Below are 21,646 nucleotides of genomic sequence, written 5' to 3' on the forward strand. Positions count from 1 at the left end.
ACTCTAGACATATATACGAAAGAGATGGTAAACATGGTGGAATTAGTTAAATACCTTCTTTAGAAGTCCAAAGAGAACATCAGTGTGGATTGTCCTTTCATGGGCCTCATCCAACATGATTATAGCATACTGTGTCAGATCGGGATCTATAAGGCACTCCCTAAGTAACATACCATCTGTCATGTACTTTATGACAGTCTCTGGGCTTGTACAATCTTCAAATCGAATGGTATAGCCAACCTGAAAAAGAAACTCTACAATGACATTTTGCTCATGTAATTGGGTGAACACAAATATTAAGTCTTAAAAAAAAAAAAATCTGTCCAACATTGTTATCATATTATCTAGGGCTGATTTAGAACTACATTTTAAACAAATAAATGTATTATGATTGCTACATATATGTAGATGGGTGATTTTTCTTACCTCTTGACCTAAACAGCAACCGTATTCTTCTGATACACGTTTAGCAACAGACATGGCAGCCACTCTTCTAGGTTGGGTGCAGCCAATTTTCCCCCTGGTTGTGTAGCCGGCCTCAGCTAAATACTGGGTGATTTGTGTAGTTTTACCTGAGCCAGTTTCCCCAATAACAATAAGTATCTGGTTGTCATGAACAGCCTAAGGTTAGAGATAAGTGAATGAATGATAATTAGAAAGTGCAATAAAGGCGTAATGCAGTATTAGACTTATTCTATGACTTGACAAATCCCGGGGACCAGGGAGCTATGGCTTCTATAAAGGATATAAAAATTATTTCCACCTGTATGAAATTGTAAATGTCAGACTTTTTCCATCAGTGATGTGATCTTCCAACAAACAAAATTCCGTAACCCCCCCCCCCCCCACAAATAGTTCATTAATAGAAACATTTTAAATATATATATATATATATATATATATATATATATATATATAAACCAAAATTCATTAAAATTATGGGGGAGATAAAAAACTGATATTTTAAAATCCTCCATGTCTCAAAATTCAATCAATGTAAATATTTGCATAGGAAATTAGCACATCTAGGCAAGTATCCCCGCTTGCTTTTGCAAGAGGGGATACTTGCCTAGATGTGCTAATTTCCTATACAAATATTTACATTGATTATATATATATATATATATATATATATATATATATATATATATAAACACAATCTACAACACCCTTTTCTTTCATGTAATTAGCAAGAGTCCATGAGCTAGTGACGTATGGGATATACATTCCTACCAGGAGGGGCAAAGTTTACCAAACCTTAAAATGCCTATAAATACACCCCTCACCACAACCACAATTCAGTTTTACAAACTTTGCATCCCATGGAGGTGGTGAACTAAGTTTGTGCTAGATTCTACGTTAATATGCGCTTCAAAGCAGGCTGAAGCCCGGTTTTCCTCTCAGAGTGCAGTGAATGTCAGAGGGATGTGAAGAGAGTATTGCCTATTTGAATACAATGGTCTTCCACTAGGGGATCTATTTCAAAGATTCTCTGTTATCGGTCGTAGAGATTTCTTCTCCTACCACCCGTTTGAGATCGACAATATACTCTTATATACCATTACCTCTACTGATTCTCGTTTCAGTACTGGTTTGGCTATCTACTATATGTAGATGAGTGTCTTGGGGTAAGTAAATCTTATTTCTATTTATGACACTCAAAGCTATGGTTGGGCACTTTATATGTAAAGTTCTAAATATATGTTTTAAACTTATATTTGCCATGATTCAGGTTAATCAGTATTCCTTCTTTCAGACTGTCAGTTTCATTATTTTTGGGAAAATGCATATGAATAAATATTTTTTCTTACCTTCAAAAAATTTTTTACATTGACTTTTTTCCTTGCGGGCTGTTAGGCTCGCGGGGGCAGAAAATGCTTCAATTTATTGCGTCATTCTTGGCGCGAACGTTTTTGGCGCAAAATTTCGTAATTTCCGGCGCCATAGTTGACGCTGGAAGTTTACACATGGTTGAGTCATTTTTTGACGCATGTGTGTTAGACGTTTTTTTTTGCGCCAAAAAATGTGGGCGTAATTTTTGGCGCCAAAAAATGTGGGCATCATACTTGGCGCCAAATAATGTGGGCGTCATACTTGGCGCCAAATAATGTGGGCGTCATACTTGGCGCCAAATAATGTGGGCGTCTTACTTGGCGCCAAAAAATGTGGGCGTCTTACTTGGCGCCATAAAATGTGGGCGTCTTACTTGGCGCCAAAAAATGTGGGCGTCTTACTTGGCGCCAAAAAAACATAATTTATGTAAGAACTTACCTGATAAATTAATTTCTTTCATATTAGCAAGAGTCCATGAGCTAGTGACGTATGGGATATACATTCCTACCAGGAGTGGCAAAGTTTCCCAAACCTTAAAATGCCTATAAATACACCCCTCACCACACCCACAAATCAGTTTAACGAATAGCCAAGAAGTGGGGTGATAAGAAAAGAGCAAAAGCATAAAAAAAATAAGGAATTGGAATAATTGTGCTTTATACAAAAAAATCATAACCACCACAAAAAGGGTGGGCCTCATGGACTCTTGCTAATATGAAAGAAATGAATTTATCAGGTAAGTTCTTACATAAATTATGTTTTCTTTCATGTAATTAGCAAGAGTCCATGAGCTAGTGACGTATGGGATAATAAATACCCAAGATGTGGAACTTCCACCAAAGAGTCACTAGAGAGGGAGGGATAAAATAAAGACAGCCAATTCCGCTGAAAAATGAATCCACTACCCAAATCAAAAAAGTTTCAATTTTTATAATGAAAAAAAACTGAAAATATAAGCAGAAGAATCAAACTGAGACAGCTGCCTGAAGTACCATTTTACCAAAACTGCTTCTAAGAAGAGAAAACATCAAAATGGTAGAACATAGTAAAAATATGCAAAGAAGACCAAGTCATTGCTTTGCAAATCTGATCAACAGAAGCTTCATTCTATAAAAAGCCCAGGAAGTAGAAACTTACCTAGTAGAATGAGCCATAATCCTCCGAGGCGGGAATCCACCCGACTCCAAATAAGCATGATGAATCAAAAGTTTTAAGCAAGATGCCAAATAAATGGCAGAAGCTTTTTGACCTTCCTAAAACCAGAAAAGATAAAAAATAGACTAGAAGTCTATCTGAAATCTGAAAAGCTTTAACATAGAAAGTAAGAATCTCACCAAAAGAAGTCTTAGGAAAACAATAATTCCTTCCTAATGTTTGTTAGAATTTACAACTTTAGGTAAGAATTGAAATGAGGACAGCAAAAACCACCTTTTCCGGATGAAAAAAATCAGAAAAAAGAGATTCACAAGAAAGAACAGATAATTCAAAAGCTGTTCTAGCTGAAGAGATGTCCAAAAAGAACAATACTTCCATGAAAGTAATTAATGTCCAGAGCAAGCATATGCTCAAATAGAAGAGCCTGAAAAACCTTCAGAACCCAATTAAGACTCCAAGGAGGAGAAATTGGCTTAATGACAGGTTTGATACGAATCAAAACCTGAAAAAATGATGACTATCAGGAAGTAACACTGCCTTATCCTGATGAAAAATCAGAAAAAGATAATCACAAAAAAGAGCAGATAGCTCAAAAATTCTTCTAGCAGAAGAAATAACCAAAAGGAACAATACTTTCCAAGAAAGTAATTTAATGTTCAGAAAATGCATAGTTTCAAACGGAGGAGCATGTAAAGCCCTCAGCACCAAATTGAGACTCCAAAGAGGAGAGATTGAATTAATGACAGGCTTGATACAGACCAAAGCCTGAACAAAACAATGAATATCAGGATGATTAGCAATCTTTCTGTGAAACAAGAACAGAAAGAGTAGAGATTTGTCCTAACAAAGAACTGCAGACAAAACCTTATCCAAACCAACCTGAAAAAAAATAATAAAATTCTATGAATTTTAAAAGAATGCCAAGAAAAACATAATTTATGTAAGAACTTACCTGATAAATTCATTTCTTTCATATTAGCAAGAGTCCATGAGCTAGTGACGTATGGGATATAAATTCCTACCAGGAGGGGCAAAGTTTCCCAAACCTCAAAATGCCTATAAATACACCCCTCACCACACCCACAATTCAGTTTAACGAATAGCCAAGAAGTGGGGTGATAAAAAAGTGCAAAAGCATATAAAATAATGAATTGGAATAATTGTGCTTTATACAAAAATCATGACCACCACCAAAAAAAGGGCGGGCCTCATGGACTCTTGCTAATATGAAAGAAATGAATTTATCAGGTAAGTTCTTACATAAATTATGTTTTCTTTCATGTAATTAGCAAGAGTCCATGAGCTAGTGACGTATGGGATAATGATTACCCAAGATGTGGATCTTTCCACACAAGAGTCACTAGAGAGGGAGGGATAAAATAAAGACAGCCAATTCCTGCTAAAAATAATCCACACCCAAAATAAAGTTTAATGAAAAACATAAGCAGAAGATTCAAACTGAAACCGCTGCCTGAAGTACTTTTCTACCAAAAACTGCTTCAGAAGAAGAAAATACATCAAAATGGTAGAATTTAGTAAAAGTATGCAAAGAGGACCAAGTTGCTGCTTTGCAAATCTGATCAATCGAAGCTTCATTCCTAAACGCCCAGGAAGTAGAAACTGACCTAGTAGAATGAGCTGTAATCCTTTGAGGCGGAGTTTTACCCGACTCAACATAGGCAAGATGAATTAAAGATTTCAACCAAGATGCCAAAGAAATGGCAGAAGCTTTCTGGCCTTTTCTAGAACCGGAAAAGATAACAAATAGACTAGAAGTCTTACGGAAAGACTTAGTAGCTTCAACATAATATTTCAAAGCTCTACCAACATCCAAAGAATGCAACGATTTCTCCTTAGAATTCTTAGGATTAGGACATAATGAAGGAACCACAATTTCTCTACTAATGTTGTTGGAATTCACAACTTTAGGTAAAAAATCAAAAGAAGTTCGCAACACCGCCTTATCCTGATGAAAAATCAGAAAAGGAGACTCACAAGAAAGAGCAGATAATTCAGAAACTCTTCTGGCAGAAGAGATTGCCAAAAGGAACAAAACTTTCCAAGAAAGTAATTTAATGTCCAATGAATGCATAGGTTCAAACGGAGGAGCTTGAAGAGCCCCTAGAACCAAATTCAAACTCCAAGGAGGAGAAATTGACTTAATGACAGGTTTTATACGAACCAAAGCTTGTACAAAACAATGAATATCAGGAAGAATAGCAATCTTTCTGTGAAAAAGAACAGAAAGAGCAGAGATTTGACCTTTCAAGGAACTTGCGGACAAACCCTTATCTAAACCATCCTGAAGAAACTGTAAAATTCTCGGTATTCTAAAAGAATGCCAAGAAAAATGATGAGAAAGACACCAAGAAATATAAGTCTTCCAGACTCTATAATATATCTCTCTAGATACAGATTTACGCGCCTGTAACATAGTATTAATCACAGAGTCAGAGAAACCTCTTTGACCAAGAATCAAGCGTTCAATCTCCATACCTTTAAATTTAAGGATTTCAGATCCTGCTGGAAAAAAGGACCTTGCGACAGAAGGTCTGGTCTTAACGGAAGAGTCCACGGTTGGCAAGAGGCCATCCGGACCAGATCCGCATACCAAAACCTGTGAGGCCATGCCGGAGCTACCAGCAGAACAAACTAGCATTCCTTCAGAATCTTGGAGATTACTCTTGGAAGAAGAACTAGAGGCGGAAAGATATAGGCAGGATGATACTTCCAAGGAAGTGATAATGCATCCACTGCCTCCGCCTGAGGATCCCGGGATCTGGACAGATACCTGGGAAGTTTCTTGTTTAGATGAGACGCCATCAGATCTATTTCTGGAAGTTCCCACATTTGAACAATCTGAAGAAATACCTCTGGGTGAAGAGACCATTCGCCCGGATGCAACGTTTGGCGACTGAGATAATCCGCTTCCCAATTGTCTATACCTGGGATATGAACCGCAGAGATTAGACAGGAGCTGGATTCCGCCCAAACCAGAATTCGAGATACTTCTTTCATAGCCAGAGGACTGTGAGTCCCTCCTTGATGATTGATGTATGCCACAGTTGTGACATTGTCTGTCTGAAAACAAATGAACGATTCTCTCTTCAGAAGAGGCCAAGACTGTAGAGCTCTGAAAATTGCACGGAGTTCCAAAATATTGATCGGTAATCTCACCTCCTGAGATTCCCAAACTCCTTGTGCCGTCAGAGATCCCCACACAGCTCCCCAACCCGTGAGACTTGCATCTGTTGAAATTACAGTCCAGGTCGGAAGCACAAAAGAAGCCCCCTGAATTAAACGATGGTGATCTGTCCACCACGTTAGAGAGTGTCGTACAATCGGTTTTAAAGATATTATTTGAGATATCTTTGTGTAATCCTTGCACCATTGATTCAGCATACAGAGCTGTAGAGGTCGCATGTGAAAACGAGCAAAGGGGATCGCGTCCGATGCAGCAGTCATAAGACCTAGAATTTCCATGCATAAGGCTACCGAAGGGAATGATTGTGACTGAAGGTTTCGACAAGCTGAAATCAATTTTAGACGTCTCTTGTCTGTTAAAGACAGAGTCATGGACACTGAATCTATCTGGAAACCCAGAAAGGTCACCCTTGTCTGAGGAATCAATGAACTTTTTGGTAAATTGATCCTCCAACCATGATCTTGAAGAAACAACACAAGTCGATTCGTATGAGATTCTGCTAAATGTAAAGACTGAGCAAGTACCAAGATATCGTCCAAATAAGGAAATACCACAATACCCTGTTCTCTGATTACAGACAGAAGGGCACCGAGAACCTTTGTAAAAATTCTTGGAGCGGTAGCTAGGCCAAACGGCAGAGCCACAAACTGGTAATGCTTGTCCAGAAAAGAGAATCTCAGGAACTGATAATGATCTGGATGAATCGGAATATGCAGATATGCATCCTGTAAATCTATTGTGGACATATAATGCCCTTGCTGAACAAAAGGCAAGATAGTCCTTACAGTTACCATTTTGAACGTAGGTATCCTTACATAACGATTCAATATTTTTAGATCCAGAACTGGTCTGAAGGAATTCTCCTTCTTTGGTACAATGAAGAGATTTGAATAAAACCCCATCCCCTGTTCCGGAACTGGAACTGGCATAATTACTCCAGCCAACTCTAGATCTGAAACACAATTCAGAAATGCTTGAGCTTTCACTGGATTTACTGGGACACGGGAAAGAAAAAATCTCTTTGCAGGAGGTCTCATCTTGAAACCAATTCTGTACCCTTCTGAAACAATATTCTGAATCCAAAGATTGTGAACAGAATTGAACCAAATTTCTTTGAAAAAACGTAATCTGCCCCCTACCAGCTGAGCTGGAATGAGGGCCGCACCTTCATGTGGACTTAGAAGCAGGCTTTGGCTTTCTAGTAGGCTTGGATTTATTCCAGACTGGAGATGGTTTCCAAACTGAAACTGCTCCTGAGGATGAAGGATCAGGCTTTTGTTCTTTGTTGAAACGAAAGGAACGAAAACGATTATTAGCCCTGTTTTTACCCTTAGATTTTTTATCCTGTGGTAAAAAAGTTCCTTTCCCACCAGTAACAGTTGAGATAATAGAATCCAACTGAGAACCAAATAATTTGTTACCCTGGAAAGAAATGGAAAGTAGAGTTGATTTAGAAGCCATATCAGCATTCCAAGTCTTAAGCCATAAAGCTCTTCTAGCTAAAATAGCTAGAGACAGAAACCTGACATCAACTCTAATAATATCAAAAATGGCATCACAGATAAAATTATTAGCATGCTGAAGAAGAATAATAATATTATGAGAATCATGATCTGATACTTGTTGCGCTAAAGTTTCCAACCAAAAAGTTGAAGCTGCAGCAACATCAGCCAATGATATAGCAGGTCTAAGAAGATTACCTGAACACAGATAAGCTTTTCTTAGAAAGGATTCAATTTTCCTATCTAAAGGATCCTTAAATGAAGTACCATCTGACGTAGGAATAGTAGTACGTTTAGCAAGGGTAGAAATAGCCCCATCAACTCTAGGGATTTTGTCCCAAAATTCTAATCTGTCAGACGGCACAGGATATAATCGCTTAAAACGTTTAGAAGGAGTAAATGAATTACCCAATTTATCCCATTCTTTGGAAATTACTTCAGAAATAGCATTAGGAACAGGAAAAACTTCTGGAATAACCACAGGAGATTTAAATACCTTATCTAAACGTTTAGAATTAGTATCAAGAGGACCAGAATCCTCTATTTCTAAAGCAATTAGTACTTCTTTAAGTAAAGAACGAATAAATTCCATTTTAAATAAATATGAAGATTTATCAGCATCAATCTCTGAGACAGAATCCTCTGAACCAGAAGAATCATCAGAATCAGAATGATGATGTTCATTTAAAAATTCATCTGTAGGGAGAGAAGTTTTAAAAGATTTTTTATGTTTACTAGAAGGAGAAATAACAGACATAGCCTTCTTGATGGATTCAGAAACAAAATCTCTTATGTTATCAGGAACATTCTACACCTTAGATGTTGAAGGAACTACAACAGGCAATGGTACTTTACTAAAGGAAATATTATCTGCATTAACAAGTTTGTCATGACAATTAATACAAACAACAGCCGGAGGAATAGCTACCAAAAGTTTACAGCAGATACACTTAGCTTTGGTAAGTCCAGCACTAGACAGCGATTTTCCTTAAGTATCTTCTGACTCAGATGCAACGTGAGACATCTTGCAATATGTAAGAGAAAAAACAACATATAAAGCAAAATTGATCAAATTCCTTAAATGACAGTTTCAGGAATGGGAAAAAATGCCAAAGAACAAGCTTCTAGCAACCAGAAGCAATGAAAAATGAGACTTAAATAATGTGGAGACAAAAAGCGACGCCCATATTTTTGGCGCCAAAAATGACGCCACTTCCGGAACGCCGACATTTTTGGCGCAAAATAACGTCAAAAAAATGACGCAACTTCCGGCGACACGTATGACGCCGGAAATGGAAAAGATTTTTTGCGCCAAAAAAGTCCGCGCCAAGAATGACGCAATAAAATGAAGCATTTTCAGCCCCCGCGAGCCTAACAGCCCACAGGAAAAAAAGAGTCACATTTTTGAAGGTAAGAAAAAATGATTAATTCAAATGCATTATCCCAAATATGAAACTGACTGTCTGAAAATAAGGAATGTTGAACATTCTGAGTCAAGGCAAATAAATGTTTGAATACATATATTTAGAACTTTATAAACAAAGTGCCCAACCATAGCTTAGAGTGTCACAGAAAATAAGATTTACTTACCCCAGGACACTCATCTACATGTTTGTAGAAAGCCAAACCAGTACTGAAACGAGAATCAGTAGAGGTAATGGTATATAAATAAGAGTATATCGTCGATCTAAAAAGGGAGGTAAGAGATGAATCTCTACGACCGATAACAGAGAACCTATGAAATAGACCCCGTAGAAGGAGATCACTGCATTCAAATAGGCAATACTCTCCTCACATCCCTCTGACATTCACTGCACGCTGAGAGGAAAACCGGGCTCCAACTTGCTGCGGAGCGCATATCAACGTAGAATCTAGCACAAACTTACTTCACCACCTCCATAGGAGGCAAAGTTTGTAAAACTGAATTGTGGGTGTGGTGAGGGGTGTATTTATAGGCATTTTGAGGTTTGGGAAACTTTGCCCCTCCTGGTAGGAATGTATATCCCATACGTCACTAGCTCATGGACTCTTGCAAATTACATGAAAGAAAGTAGGTCTTCCAGACTCAATAATAAATCTTTCTAGAGACAGATTTACGAGCCTGAAACCAAGCGTTCAATCTCCATCCCTTCAAATTTAATGATTTGAGATCCTGATGGAAAAAATGGGCCTTGAGAAAGAAGGTCTGGTTTAAACGGAAGTGTCCAAGGTTGGCAACTGGCCATCCGAATGAAATCCGCATACCAAAACCTGAGAGGCCATGCTGGAGCCACCAGCATAACAAACAAATACTCCATAAGAATTTTGGAAATCATTTTGGAAGAAGAACTAGAGGCGGAAAGAAATAGGCAAAAAGATAATTTCCAAAGAAATGTCAATGCATACACTACTTCCGCCTGAGGATCCCCGGACCTGAATAGGCCCCTGGGAAGTTCTTTATTCAGATGAGATGCCAACCGATCTATTTCTAGAAATGCTCACATCTGAAAATTTGAAAAACATATCTGGGTATGAGAGACCATTCTCCCGGATGTAAAGCTTGATTAACAGAGATAATCCGCTTCCCAAATATCTATACCTGGGAAAAAAAACCACAGAATTTAGATAGGAGCTGGATTTAGCCTAAGCTAATATCCGAGACACTTCTGTCACAGCCTAAGGACTGATAGTCCTACCCTGATGATTGACATACACCATAATTGTGATATTGTCTGAAAAACAATAAACGTCTCTTCCTCAAAAAGAAAACTAACTGAAAAACTCTGAGAAAACACTAAGTTCTAAAATATCAAATCGTAATCTCGCCTCCTGAGATTTCCAAACCCCTTGTGCTGACAGAGATCCTCAGACAGCCTCCCAACCAAAAAGACTCACATCTGTAGAGATCATGGTCCAGGTTGAGAACTAAATGATGGTGATCTTAACCACCAAATCAAGAGAGATAAATATTAGGATTTGAAGATTTAAAATGCGAAATCCTAGAATCCCTGCACCATAATTCAGCATAAAAGACTGGAAAGGTTCTGTCTATTGAAAATGAGCAAAGGGAATTGAATCCAATGCTGTGGCCATAAGACCTAAAACTTCTATGCATATATAGCAACTGAAGGAAATAATAGAGACTAAAGGTACCGACAGATGGAACCCAATAAAATTGTCCCTTGTCTGATAGAGACAAAGACAGTGACACAAACTATCTGGAAACCTAAAAAAGGTGAGCCTTGTGAGAGGAATCAAGAGCTTTTGAAAAAAAGATCCTCTAACTATGTCCTGAAGAACAAAGTGAATCATATGAGATTCGCATCCTCAGAAAATAATCTGAATAAATACAGAAAAAATATGCATTTATTGTATCTAATGAAAACAAATAATGCTATCACTGACCAAAAAAAGGCAGAATAGTTTGAATAAAAACTCCAAAACCCAGTTCCTAAAAATGGAACTGGAAGAAATACCCCAGAAGATTCCAGGTCTGAGCAGCGCTTGAACCCCACGGGTGACCAGCCATGCTTCAACAGTACCCAAAATAAATAGGCTGAAACACACTTAAAGAAAGTGTTAGCCTTACTGGAATAAAATCAAAGAAATTTGGACCGAATAGAACCAAATAAATTTCAAAAAAGTCTTAACCTGCCCCTTGCCAGCCAGGCTGGAATATGGCACATACATCTCAATTTAAGGGAGCTGATTTCGAACTGAAAAAATTTCCAATTAAAAACATTACTTGGGAAAGAATTCAGGAATTCATTCCTTAATAAGAACAACCAAATTAGTATAAGCTTAAAGTTTTAGTCTTAGAACTCAATCTTGAAGCCCAGAGTAACAGTTAAAAATTGAATCCAATTATAAAACAAATAATTGATTATCTTAGAACAAAAGAAATATGGATTTTTAGAAATCACAAAATTCTTCTAGCTCAAACAGCTAAAGACATATATTAAACCTCATTTGCGAAAATATTCAATAAAATGAAGACACAAATGAAATTATTAGCATGATAGTCCAGTTAAAGGACCAGACAATACAGTGGACTTGCATAATCAATAAATGCAAAACAACAAGACAAATGCAACAGCACCTAGTCTAGTAAATGTTGTCCCTTTAACAATGCTAAAATAAATCATAATCTGATACTTGATCTTAAAGTAAACAGAAAAACTGAAGCAATTGCAACATCCAAATAAATCACAGGTCCAAGAAAGGTACCTGAAACTAAATAATTTTCCATAAATAAGATACAACCATCTAAAGGAAATTAAATACTATTTTGCTATAGAAAAAATAGCATAATTAGTAGGAGTAGAGATAACCCCAATACATTGGAGAACCCTCCAAATTGAATTAAACTGTTGGCAAAGAGTATAGTTTAAAACCTTTGAAGAAGGAATAAAAGAAAATTCTCAGCCTATTCCATTCCCTAATATAAGGAATTGGAAAAAAACCTCTGAAAACACAGAAGAATAAATAAGCAGAAATAGTGTTAGCTAGTCTTGAAAAAGAACTAGTTACCTTAATGTCCAAAATAATCAACACCTTTTCAACAAAGAACAAATGTATTTTAATAAAAAAGTAGATTTGTTAGTGTAAATATCTGATGAAGAAAATTCTGAATGAGAAAAAACATCATCAGAGAAGGATAAATCAGTATGTTGTTGGTCATTTGAAACTTCAATAAAAAAGAAGTTTGAAAAAGACCTAAAAATTTTATTAGAAGGCACAAAGTCAGACAAAGCCTTTAAAATAGAATCAGAAAAATATTTCTTAAAAATCTTCTAAATATTTCTTGTACATAAGATGTAAAAAGAATGGCAATATATAAAGCATAAATACTAATGGATTCTGCATGTAAAAGTTTATCATGATAACCTATTACAAACCATAGCTAAAGATAAACATTCATAACATTTAAAATAAATGAACTTAGCTTTGTTAGGACTGAACTCAGTCAAGGTTTTTCCAGAAGTAGCTTCTGATCCAGGGTCAATCTGAGACATCTTGCAATATGTAATAGAAAAAAACAACATATAAAGCAAAATCTATCAAATTCCTTAAATGACAGTTTCAGGAATGGGAAAAAATGCCAATGAACAAGCTTCTAGCAACCAGAAGCAAATAAACAATGAGACTGAAATAATGTGGAGACAATAATGACGCCCATATTTTTTAGCGCCAAAAAAGACGCCCACATTATTAGGCGCCTAAATGCTTTTGGCGCCAAGAATGACGCCACATCCGGCGACGCCAACATTTTTGGTGCAAAACGTCAAAAAAATGACGCAATCACAAACAACTTCCGGCAACAAGTACGACGCCGGAAATGACAAAGAAAATTTTTGCGCCAAAAAAATCCGCGCCAAGAATGACGCAATAAAATGAAGCATTTTTAGCCCCCGCGAGCCTAATAGCCCACAGGAAAAAAAGTCAATTTTTAAGGTAAGAAAAAAAAAAAAATTAACTATTCATATGCATTATCCCAAATAATGAAACTGACTGTCTGAAATAAGGAATATTGATCATCCTGAATCAAGGCAAATAAATGTTTAAACACATCTATTTAGAACTTTATATAAAAGTGCCCAACCATAGCTTAGAGTGTCACAAAAAAATAAGACTTACTTACCCCAGGACACTCATCTACATGTAGTAGAAAGCCAAACCAGTACTGAAACGAGAATCAGTAGAGGTAATGGTATATATAAGAGTATATCGTCGATCTGAAAAGGGAGGTAAGAGATGAATCTCTACGACCGATAACAGAGAACCTATGAAATAGATCCCGTAGAAGGAGACCATTGAATTCAAATAGGCAATACTCTCTTCACATCCCTCTGACATTCACTGCACACTGAGAGGAAAACCGGGCTCCAGCCTGCTGCGAAGCGCATATCAACGTAGAATCTAGCACAAACTTACTTCACCACCTCCACGGGAGGCAAAGTTTGTAAAACTGAATTGTGGGTGTGGTGAGGGGTGTATTTATAGGCATTTTAAGGTTTGGGAAACTTTGCCCCTCCTGGTAGGAATGTATATCCCATACGTCACTAGCTCATGGACTCTTGCTAATTACATGAAAGAAATGTGGGCATCTTACTTGGCGCCAGTTTTTTTCACATTACTTCAGTCTCACTTTTTTGTTGCTTCTGGTTGCTAGAGGCTTGTTTGCTTTGCATTTTTTCCCATTCCTGAAACTGTCATTTAAGGAATTTGATAATTTTGCTTTATATGTTGTTGTTTTTTCTACATCTTTGGAGATAGAAATATCTATAAAGATAAGATCGCCATGTATGGCAGATACATTGACGATCTCCTTTTTGTATGGAAAGGGGATCCTTTAGACATCCCAACATTCATAGAAACTCTCAATGACAATGATGTGGGCATGAGTTTTACTTTTGAATGTAATTCCACTGAAATTAATTATCTTGATCTCACCCTAAAAGGGATAATTGGCGAGAAAGTCATTTCCAAAGTATATAAGAAACCCATTAGTGGTAATAAACTATTACACTACAGCAGCTGTCATCCCAGACACACAGCAGCTGCAGTAGCAAAAGGTGAATTTATTTGCCTAAAGAGAAACTGCTCGAATGACGAAGATTTCCGCCAGGAAGCAGTGGCCCTTGAACAAAGGTTAAAAGTGAGAGGGTACACACATAAGACAATAACGAGAGCAAAAAAACAAGTTGAATCCAAGATGAGAGACTCCTTCCTCAGAGGAAAAAATAACAATAAAAAACAGCAAGATAATTTCAAAGGGCTAACATTTGTTACAAACTACAGTGCCCAGTTTCCCGAAATTACCAATATAATAAAAAAGCATTTTCCCATTTTGGCAGCAGATGACAAATTGATCAAGGTTGTCAAAAAGGGAGTTAGGTGCAGCTCAAGGAAGTGTCCGACTTTGGGGTCCTTGCTGTCTCCAACTGAACTTAAGTCCCAAACAAAACCTAGTGGTACCTGGTTGACTAGCAGAGGCATGTATAACTGTGGTCACAAAAAATGCAAGCCCTGCGAGTATTTAGAAAAAACAAAGTCATTTAAGTCCCAGGTGACAGGAGAGGTCTTTCAGATTAACACCTGTATGAACTGTATGACAGAGAGTGTCATATATATGCTCACATGTCAAAAGTGTAAAGTTCAGTATATTGGTCTCACTTCAAGGGACATTAAGACAAGAATTAGGGAGCATATATCTACAATTTCCAGAGGTAAATCCCAAACCCCCCTGGTAAAACACTTCACTGAGAGACACAATGGAGAAATAAATACATTAAGGTGGTGTGCTATAGAGGAAGTAAAAATCCCCAAAAGGGGGAGGTAATTTAGATAAACTATTAGCAAGAAGGGAGATGTTCTGGATTTTGAGACTCAGAACAAGAATCCCCGAGGGTCTCAATTCCAGGTATGATATTATTAACTATTGGGAATAATCATCCCCTATCATTCAACTCCAAGGGTTACACTACCCCCAACATGACCCCTTACACACTATACAGGCACTTATATTCCTTAAGATTACCTCAATATAGTAACCAATGTATCTCTCTTTGTATTCCTAAATAAAGTGTAGGTTTTCAAATAAGTAGCAAATAAGTTAGTTAAGCTTCTAGAGAAGGATGAGGAGCAGCTATTAAGGAAATAATATACACATAATAGGTCTGTGGTTTCCCACAGCCAATCAGATCAAAAGTTAAGAAACCCCCATGATAAGATATTATGAGGGTTATATAGAACAAACAAGTACATGTTACATCTCCTACCCTCACCAAAAGTGTATAGAGGCACGTCTATCTAAGAAAAGTTGAGCGAATGTAATTCACTATAATTAATATTTTAGTATTTAAGAGGCCTAACAATATCTTTCCTACAACATTGGGGTATTAAGTAGGTTTTTTCCTTAGAAGTCTAAGCTATAGATAGATTAGTTCCAATGTGTTTTATCTGGCATATCCCTTTAATCGCAAATGATGTAGAAAGTTTAATTCTCTGTTATAAGTATGAGGAACTAAAGAATAGCAAATAAGTAGTGACTTAAAGAGTGATAGGGTTAAGTACACAGCTGTATGTGTTCAGCATTACCTGGGCATTAGAAGGAGGAAAAGCGCATAATGTTTTTAACCAATTAGAAAGGATTCAGGTGTTCTTAAAGGCAGGGAGCACAGACACACAACAGGCTATGATTACGGCTAACAGCCGAAACGCGTAAGCCCGTGTGCTGCGCTCTTTCCCCAAACAAGTGGCTAGGCTGTCACATATTTCTATTTTTGAATTTTTGAATTTTAAAAATATATTCAATAAATCGTTAAATTTTTACGGAGTGTGGTTCTGTCTTTTTTCTTTGGAAGTTGTTTTTTCTATTACATATTGCAAGATATTTCAAAAGCTGTTCCTGTATCAGAAAATACTGAGGGATTCCTAATGACTGATATCAGTCCTACCAAAGCTAAGTTCATTTATTTTAATGTTATGAATGTTTATATTTAGCTATGGTTTGTAATAAGTTTTTATGATAAACTTTTACGTGCAGAGTCCATTAGTATTTATGCATTATCTATTGCTATTCTTTTTACATCTTATGTACAAGATATATTTAGGAATTTATAAGAATATTTTTCTGATTCTAGTATAAAGGCTTTGTCTGCTATCCCGCCTTCTAATACCATTTTTAGGCCTTTTTTAAAACTTCTCATTTAGTTGATGAAGTTTCAAATGACCAACAACATACTGAATTATCCTTCTCTGATGGTGTATTTTCTCATTCAGAATATTCTTCATCAGATATTGACACTAACAAATCTACTTTTTTATTTTTAAATAGAGTACATTCTTTTTTTGTTGAAAAGGTGTTGATTATTTTGGATATTGAAGTAACTAGTTCTTTTGATTAAGACTAGCTAACATTTAAATTCTGCTTATTAACCTTCTGTGGTTTCTTCAGAGGTTTTTTTCCAGTTCCCGATACTAGGGAATGGAATAGGCCGGGAATTTCTTTTATTCCTTCTTTAAGGTTTTTAATTATATCATTTGCCGGCAGTTAGTTTTAAGTTTTGAGGGACTACCTCTACTCTTGCTAACATACTACTATTCATATAGCAGATAGTATTTATTTTTTTCCTTGGGAAACTTGTATCTTATTTAAGGAAAATTATTTATTTTCAGGTACTTTTCTTAGACCTGTAATTTATTTGGCTGATGTTGCAACTACTTCAGTTTTCTGGTTGGATACTTTAGTGCAACAAGTATCGGATTATGATTTGTTTAGCATTGTTAAGTTGATCAACATGCTAATAATTTCATTTGTGTCGTCATTTTTTTGATATTTTCGCAAATGAGGTTTAATCTATGTCTTTAGCTATTTCAGCTAGAAGAACTTTATGATTTCAATCTTGGAATGCTAATTTGATTTCTAAATTCCATATTTCTTTTTTTCCAAGGTAATCAATTATTTGGTTCACAATTGGATTCAATTCTTCAACTGTTACTCTGGGCTACAAGATTGAGTTCTAAGGCTAAATGTTAAGCTTTTTTTCTTACTAAGGAACGGAATTCTAAATTCTTCCCCAAGTAACATGTTTATAATTGGAAGTTTTCTTCATTCAATTTAAGCCATTTAAAAAATCAAAGTCAGCTCCCCAAATTTGCATTTAGGTGCCGTTCTTATTCCAGCTTAGCTGGTAAGGGGCAGGTTAAGACTTTTTTTAATAAATTTGTTTGGTTCAATTCGGTCCAAACTTCTTAGATTTGGATACAGAATAGGATTCAGAGTAAAACCGTCTATGAGAAGTATTTTTTCTCTCTCTAACATATTCCAGCTATTCCAGTAAGGCTCACACTTTCCTGAAGTGTGTTTCAGTCCTATATGTATTAGGTACTTGTGAAGCGTGGCTGGTCACCCGTTGGGGCTCAAGGTGCTGCTCAGACCTGGAGTTTTCTGGGGTATTTATACCAGTTCCTTTTTAGGAACAGGATTTGGGGGTTTTATTCAAAACTATTCATTATTTCAAAGATAGAAAATCTTTTTGAATTGTCATATAAGTATACCATCTTTTAGAATGGAGTTTATATGGTCTATTCTGCCTTTTTGGTCAGTAATGGCATTATTTGTTTACAATAGATACAATAGATGCATATCTTCATTTTTCATTCAGATTATTTTCATTTTCTGAGATTCTCTTTTTTTGACAAGCATTACCAATTTGTTGCTTTTCCTTCTGGTCTAGCGTCAGCTCTAAGAATCTTTTCAAGGTTCTCAGTGTTTCCTTATTGGACCGTCTCGTGGTACTGGCTCAGTCTTTTCGTTCTGCGGAATCTCATACGATTCAACTTTTGTTGTTTCTTCAAGACATGGTTAGAGGATCTTTTTATCAAAAGCTCCTTGATTCCTCAGACAAGGGTCACCTTTTTTAGGTTCCCAGATAGATTGTGTCTATGTCTTTGTCTCTAGCAGACAAGTGACAATTTTTTTGGGTTCCGTTTGTCGGAACCTTCAGTCTCTATTATTTCCATTACTTGCTATATGCATGGAAGTTTTAGGTACTATGTCTGCAGCATTGGATTCGATTTCCTTTGCTCATTTTCATAAGAAACCTTTCCAGTTTTTTATACTGAATTAATGGTGCAGGGATTCTAGGATTTCACTTTTTATATCTTTGAATCCCAATGTTCAACTATCTTTGATTTGGTGGTTAGATCACTATCATATAGTTCTACGGGTCTCTTCGTTTCACTCAACCTGGACCATGATCACTACAGATGCGAGTCTTAGGTTGGGAGGCTGTCTGGGAATCTCTGTCAGCACAAGGGGTTTGGAAATCTCAGGAGGCGAGATTACCAATCGATATTTTGGAACTCCGTGCATTTTTTAGAGTTCTTCAGTTTTGGCTTCTTTTTGAAGAAAGAGACGTTATTGTTTTTCAGACAGATAATGTCACAATTGTGGCGTATGTCAATCATCAGGGTGGGACTCTCAGTCCTTAGGCTGTGAAAGAAGTATCTTGGATACTTGCTTGGGCTAAATCCAGCTCCTGTCTAATTTCTGCGGTCCTTTTCCCAGGTATAGACAATTGGGAAGCGGATTATCTCTGTCAATCAAGATTTTTACATCCAGGAGGATGGTCTCTTTACCCATATGTCTTTTTTTCAAATTGTTCAGATGTGAGGGCTTCCAGAAATAGATTTGATGGCATCTCATCTAAACAAGGAACTTCCCAGGGGCCTATTTAGGTCCGGGGATCCTCTGGTGGAAGCAGTGTATGCATTGACACTTCCTTGGAGTTATCAATCTGCCTATATCTTTTCGCCTCTGGTTCTTCTTTTTAGAGTGATTTCCAAAATCATCAGGGAGCAATCTTTTGTGTTGCTGGTGGCTCCAGCATGGCCACACAGGTTTTGGTATATGGTTCTTGTTCGGATGTCCAGTTGCCAATCTTGGTCACTTCCATTAAGGCCAGACCTTATATCTTAACATTAATTTTATCCATCAGGAACTCAAATTATTAATTTGATGGTATGGAGATTTAACGCTTAGTACTTAGTCTTAGAAATTTCTCTGACTCAGTGATTAATACTATGTTGCAGGCTCATAAATCTGTGTCTAGTAAGATTTATTATCGAGTTTGAAAGATTTACATCTCTTGATGCTCTTCTCATAAATTCTCTTGGCATTCTTTTAGAATTCCTAGGATTTTATAGTTTCTTCAGGATGGTTTAGATAAAGGTTTTTGTCTGCAAGTTCCTTGCAAGGACAAATCTCTGCTTTTTCTGTGTTGTTTTCACAGAAAATTTTGCTAATCTTTCTGTTATTCATTGTTTTGTTCAGGCTTTGGTTCGTATCAAGTCTGCCATTTAAGCCAATTTCTCCTCCTTGGAGTCTTAATTTGGTTCTGAGGACTTTACAGGCTCTTTCGTTTGAGCATGTGCTTTCTTTGGACATTTAAATTACTTTCATGGAAAGTATTGTTCCTTTTAGACATCTCTTCAGCTAGAACAGTTTTTAAATTATCTGCTCTTTCTTGTGAGTCTCCTTTTTCTGATTTTTCATCAGGATAAGGTGGTTTTGCTGTCTTCTTTTCAATTTTTACCTAAAGTTGTGAATTTTTAACAACATTAGTAGAGGAATTATTGTCCCTTCCTTGTGTCCTAATACTAAGAATTCTTTGGAGAGATTCTTACATTCTTTGGATGAGGTAACAGTTTTGAAATTATGTTGAAGCTACTCAGATTTCAGAAAGACTTCTAGTCTATTTGTTATTTTTTCTAGTTTTAGGAAAGGTCAGAGGGCTTCTGCCATTTCTATGGCATCTTGGTTTAAGCTTTTGATTCATCTTGCTTATTTGGAGTTGGGTTAATCCCCGCCTCAGAGGATTACGGCTCATTCTACTAGGTCAGTTTCTACTTCCTGGACTTTTAAGAATGAAGCTTCTGTTGATCAGATTTGCAAAGCAACGACTTGGTCTTCTTTGCATACTTTTACTAAATTCTACCATTTTGATGTTTTCTCTTCTTCAGAAGCAGTTTTTGGTAGAATAGTATTTCAGGCAGCTGTTTCAGTTTGATTCTTCTGCCTATAACTTCAGTTTTTTTCATTATAAAAATTGAAACTTTTGATTTGGGTAGTGGATTAATTTTTCAGCGGAATTGGCTGTCTTTATTTTATCCCTCCCTCTCTAGTGACTCTTGCGTGGAAGTTCCACATCTTGGGTATCTGCTATCCCATACGTCACTAGCTCATGGACTCTTGCTTATTTCATGAAAGAAAACATAATTTATGTAAGAACTTACCTGATAAATTAATTTCTTTCATATTAGCAAGAGTCCATGAGGCCCACCCTTTTTGTGGTGGTTATGATTTTTTTGTATAAAGCACAATTATTCCAATTCCTTATTTTTTTTATGCTTTCGCTCCTTTCTTATCACCCCACTTCTTGGCTATTCATTAAACTGAATTGTGGGTGTGGTGAGGGGTGTATTTATAGGCATTTTAAGGTTTGGGAAACTTTGCCCCTCCTGGTAGGAATGTATATCCCATACGTCACTAGCTCATGGACTCTTGCTAATATGAAAGAAATTAATTTATCAGGTAAGTTCTTACATAAATTATGTTTTTGCATAAGTCTCTATTAACCTCAAGACTGCCATACCAAGACTTTAATTTCACTTTCTGAAGCTATGCCTTATTCGACTTGGCTTTGGGTCATTGTCATATTGGAAGGTGAGATCCCTCTTCATCTTCAGCTTTCTAACAGAGGCCAGGAAGTTTTGTGCCAAAATAACAATCTATGAAAGAACTTGCTTGAGAAATGTATTTCTTTCATGGTCGCGAAAGTCCATCTGTTTGGGATATACATTCCTACCAGGAGGAGGCAAAGTTTCCCAAACCTTAAAAGCCTATAAAGCCCCCCCACCTCACACATACCTCAGTTTTACAAATAGCCAAGTAGTGAAGTGTTTAAAAGGAGTAAAAGACAATAATGAGGAGCAGGAAAAAAGATGTGCTTTAAACAAAAATTAACCCCAAATGGGTGGGGCCTCATGGACTCTCATCATAATGAAAGATATTAATTTATCAGGTAAGTTTTTAGATAAATTATGTTTTCTATTATATAGGTGGTGAGTTTCCAAGAGCTGTTATGTATTGGATATACATATATGTGTGGAAGTCCACGAGTAAAAAGAAAGGGAGGGATAAAATAACAAAAGCTTTTTTTCGCTGAGAAATTAAATCCGAAATAATTTCTTATGACAAAACTCAAAATATGGGCACAATTATCAAACTGAGACAACTGCCTGAAGGACCTTTCTACCAAAAGCTGCTTCTGATGAGTCAAAAACATCAAAATGGTAAAATTTTGTAACGGTAAGCAGAGAAGACTAAATTGACACTTTGCAAATTTGATCAACTGAAGCCTCATTCTTGAAAGCCCAAGATGTGGCAACCAATCTAGTAGAATGA

At 36.6% G+C, this 21,646-nt stretch overlaps 1 protein-coding gene across 2 annotated transcripts in view; it reads right to left on the minus strand.

The window, feature by feature from the left end:
- DHX8 (DEAH-box helicase 8) overlaps positions 1-21,646 on the minus strand; it is a 271,060-nt gene that overhangs the window by 71,265 nt on the left and 178,149 nt on the right. For both annotated transcript variants that reach the window (XM_053699596.1, XM_053699595.1), the window contains exons 14-15: positions 427-621; positions 55-240 (exon numbers count right to left, since the gene is read on the minus strand). In XM_053699596.1, the coding sequence (XP_053555571.1) occupies positions 55-240; positions 427-621 (381 nt within the window). The remainder of the gene's footprint in view (positions 1-54; positions 241-426; positions 622-21,646) is intronic.

The sequence above is a fragment of the Bombina bombina genome, chromosome 1, assembly GCF_027579735.1.
Source record: "Bombina bombina isolate aBomBom1 chromosome 1, aBomBom1.pri, whole genome shotgun sequence".
Lineage (NCBI taxonomy): Eukaryota > Metazoa > Chordata > Amphibia > Anura > Bombinatoridae > Bombina > Bombina bombina.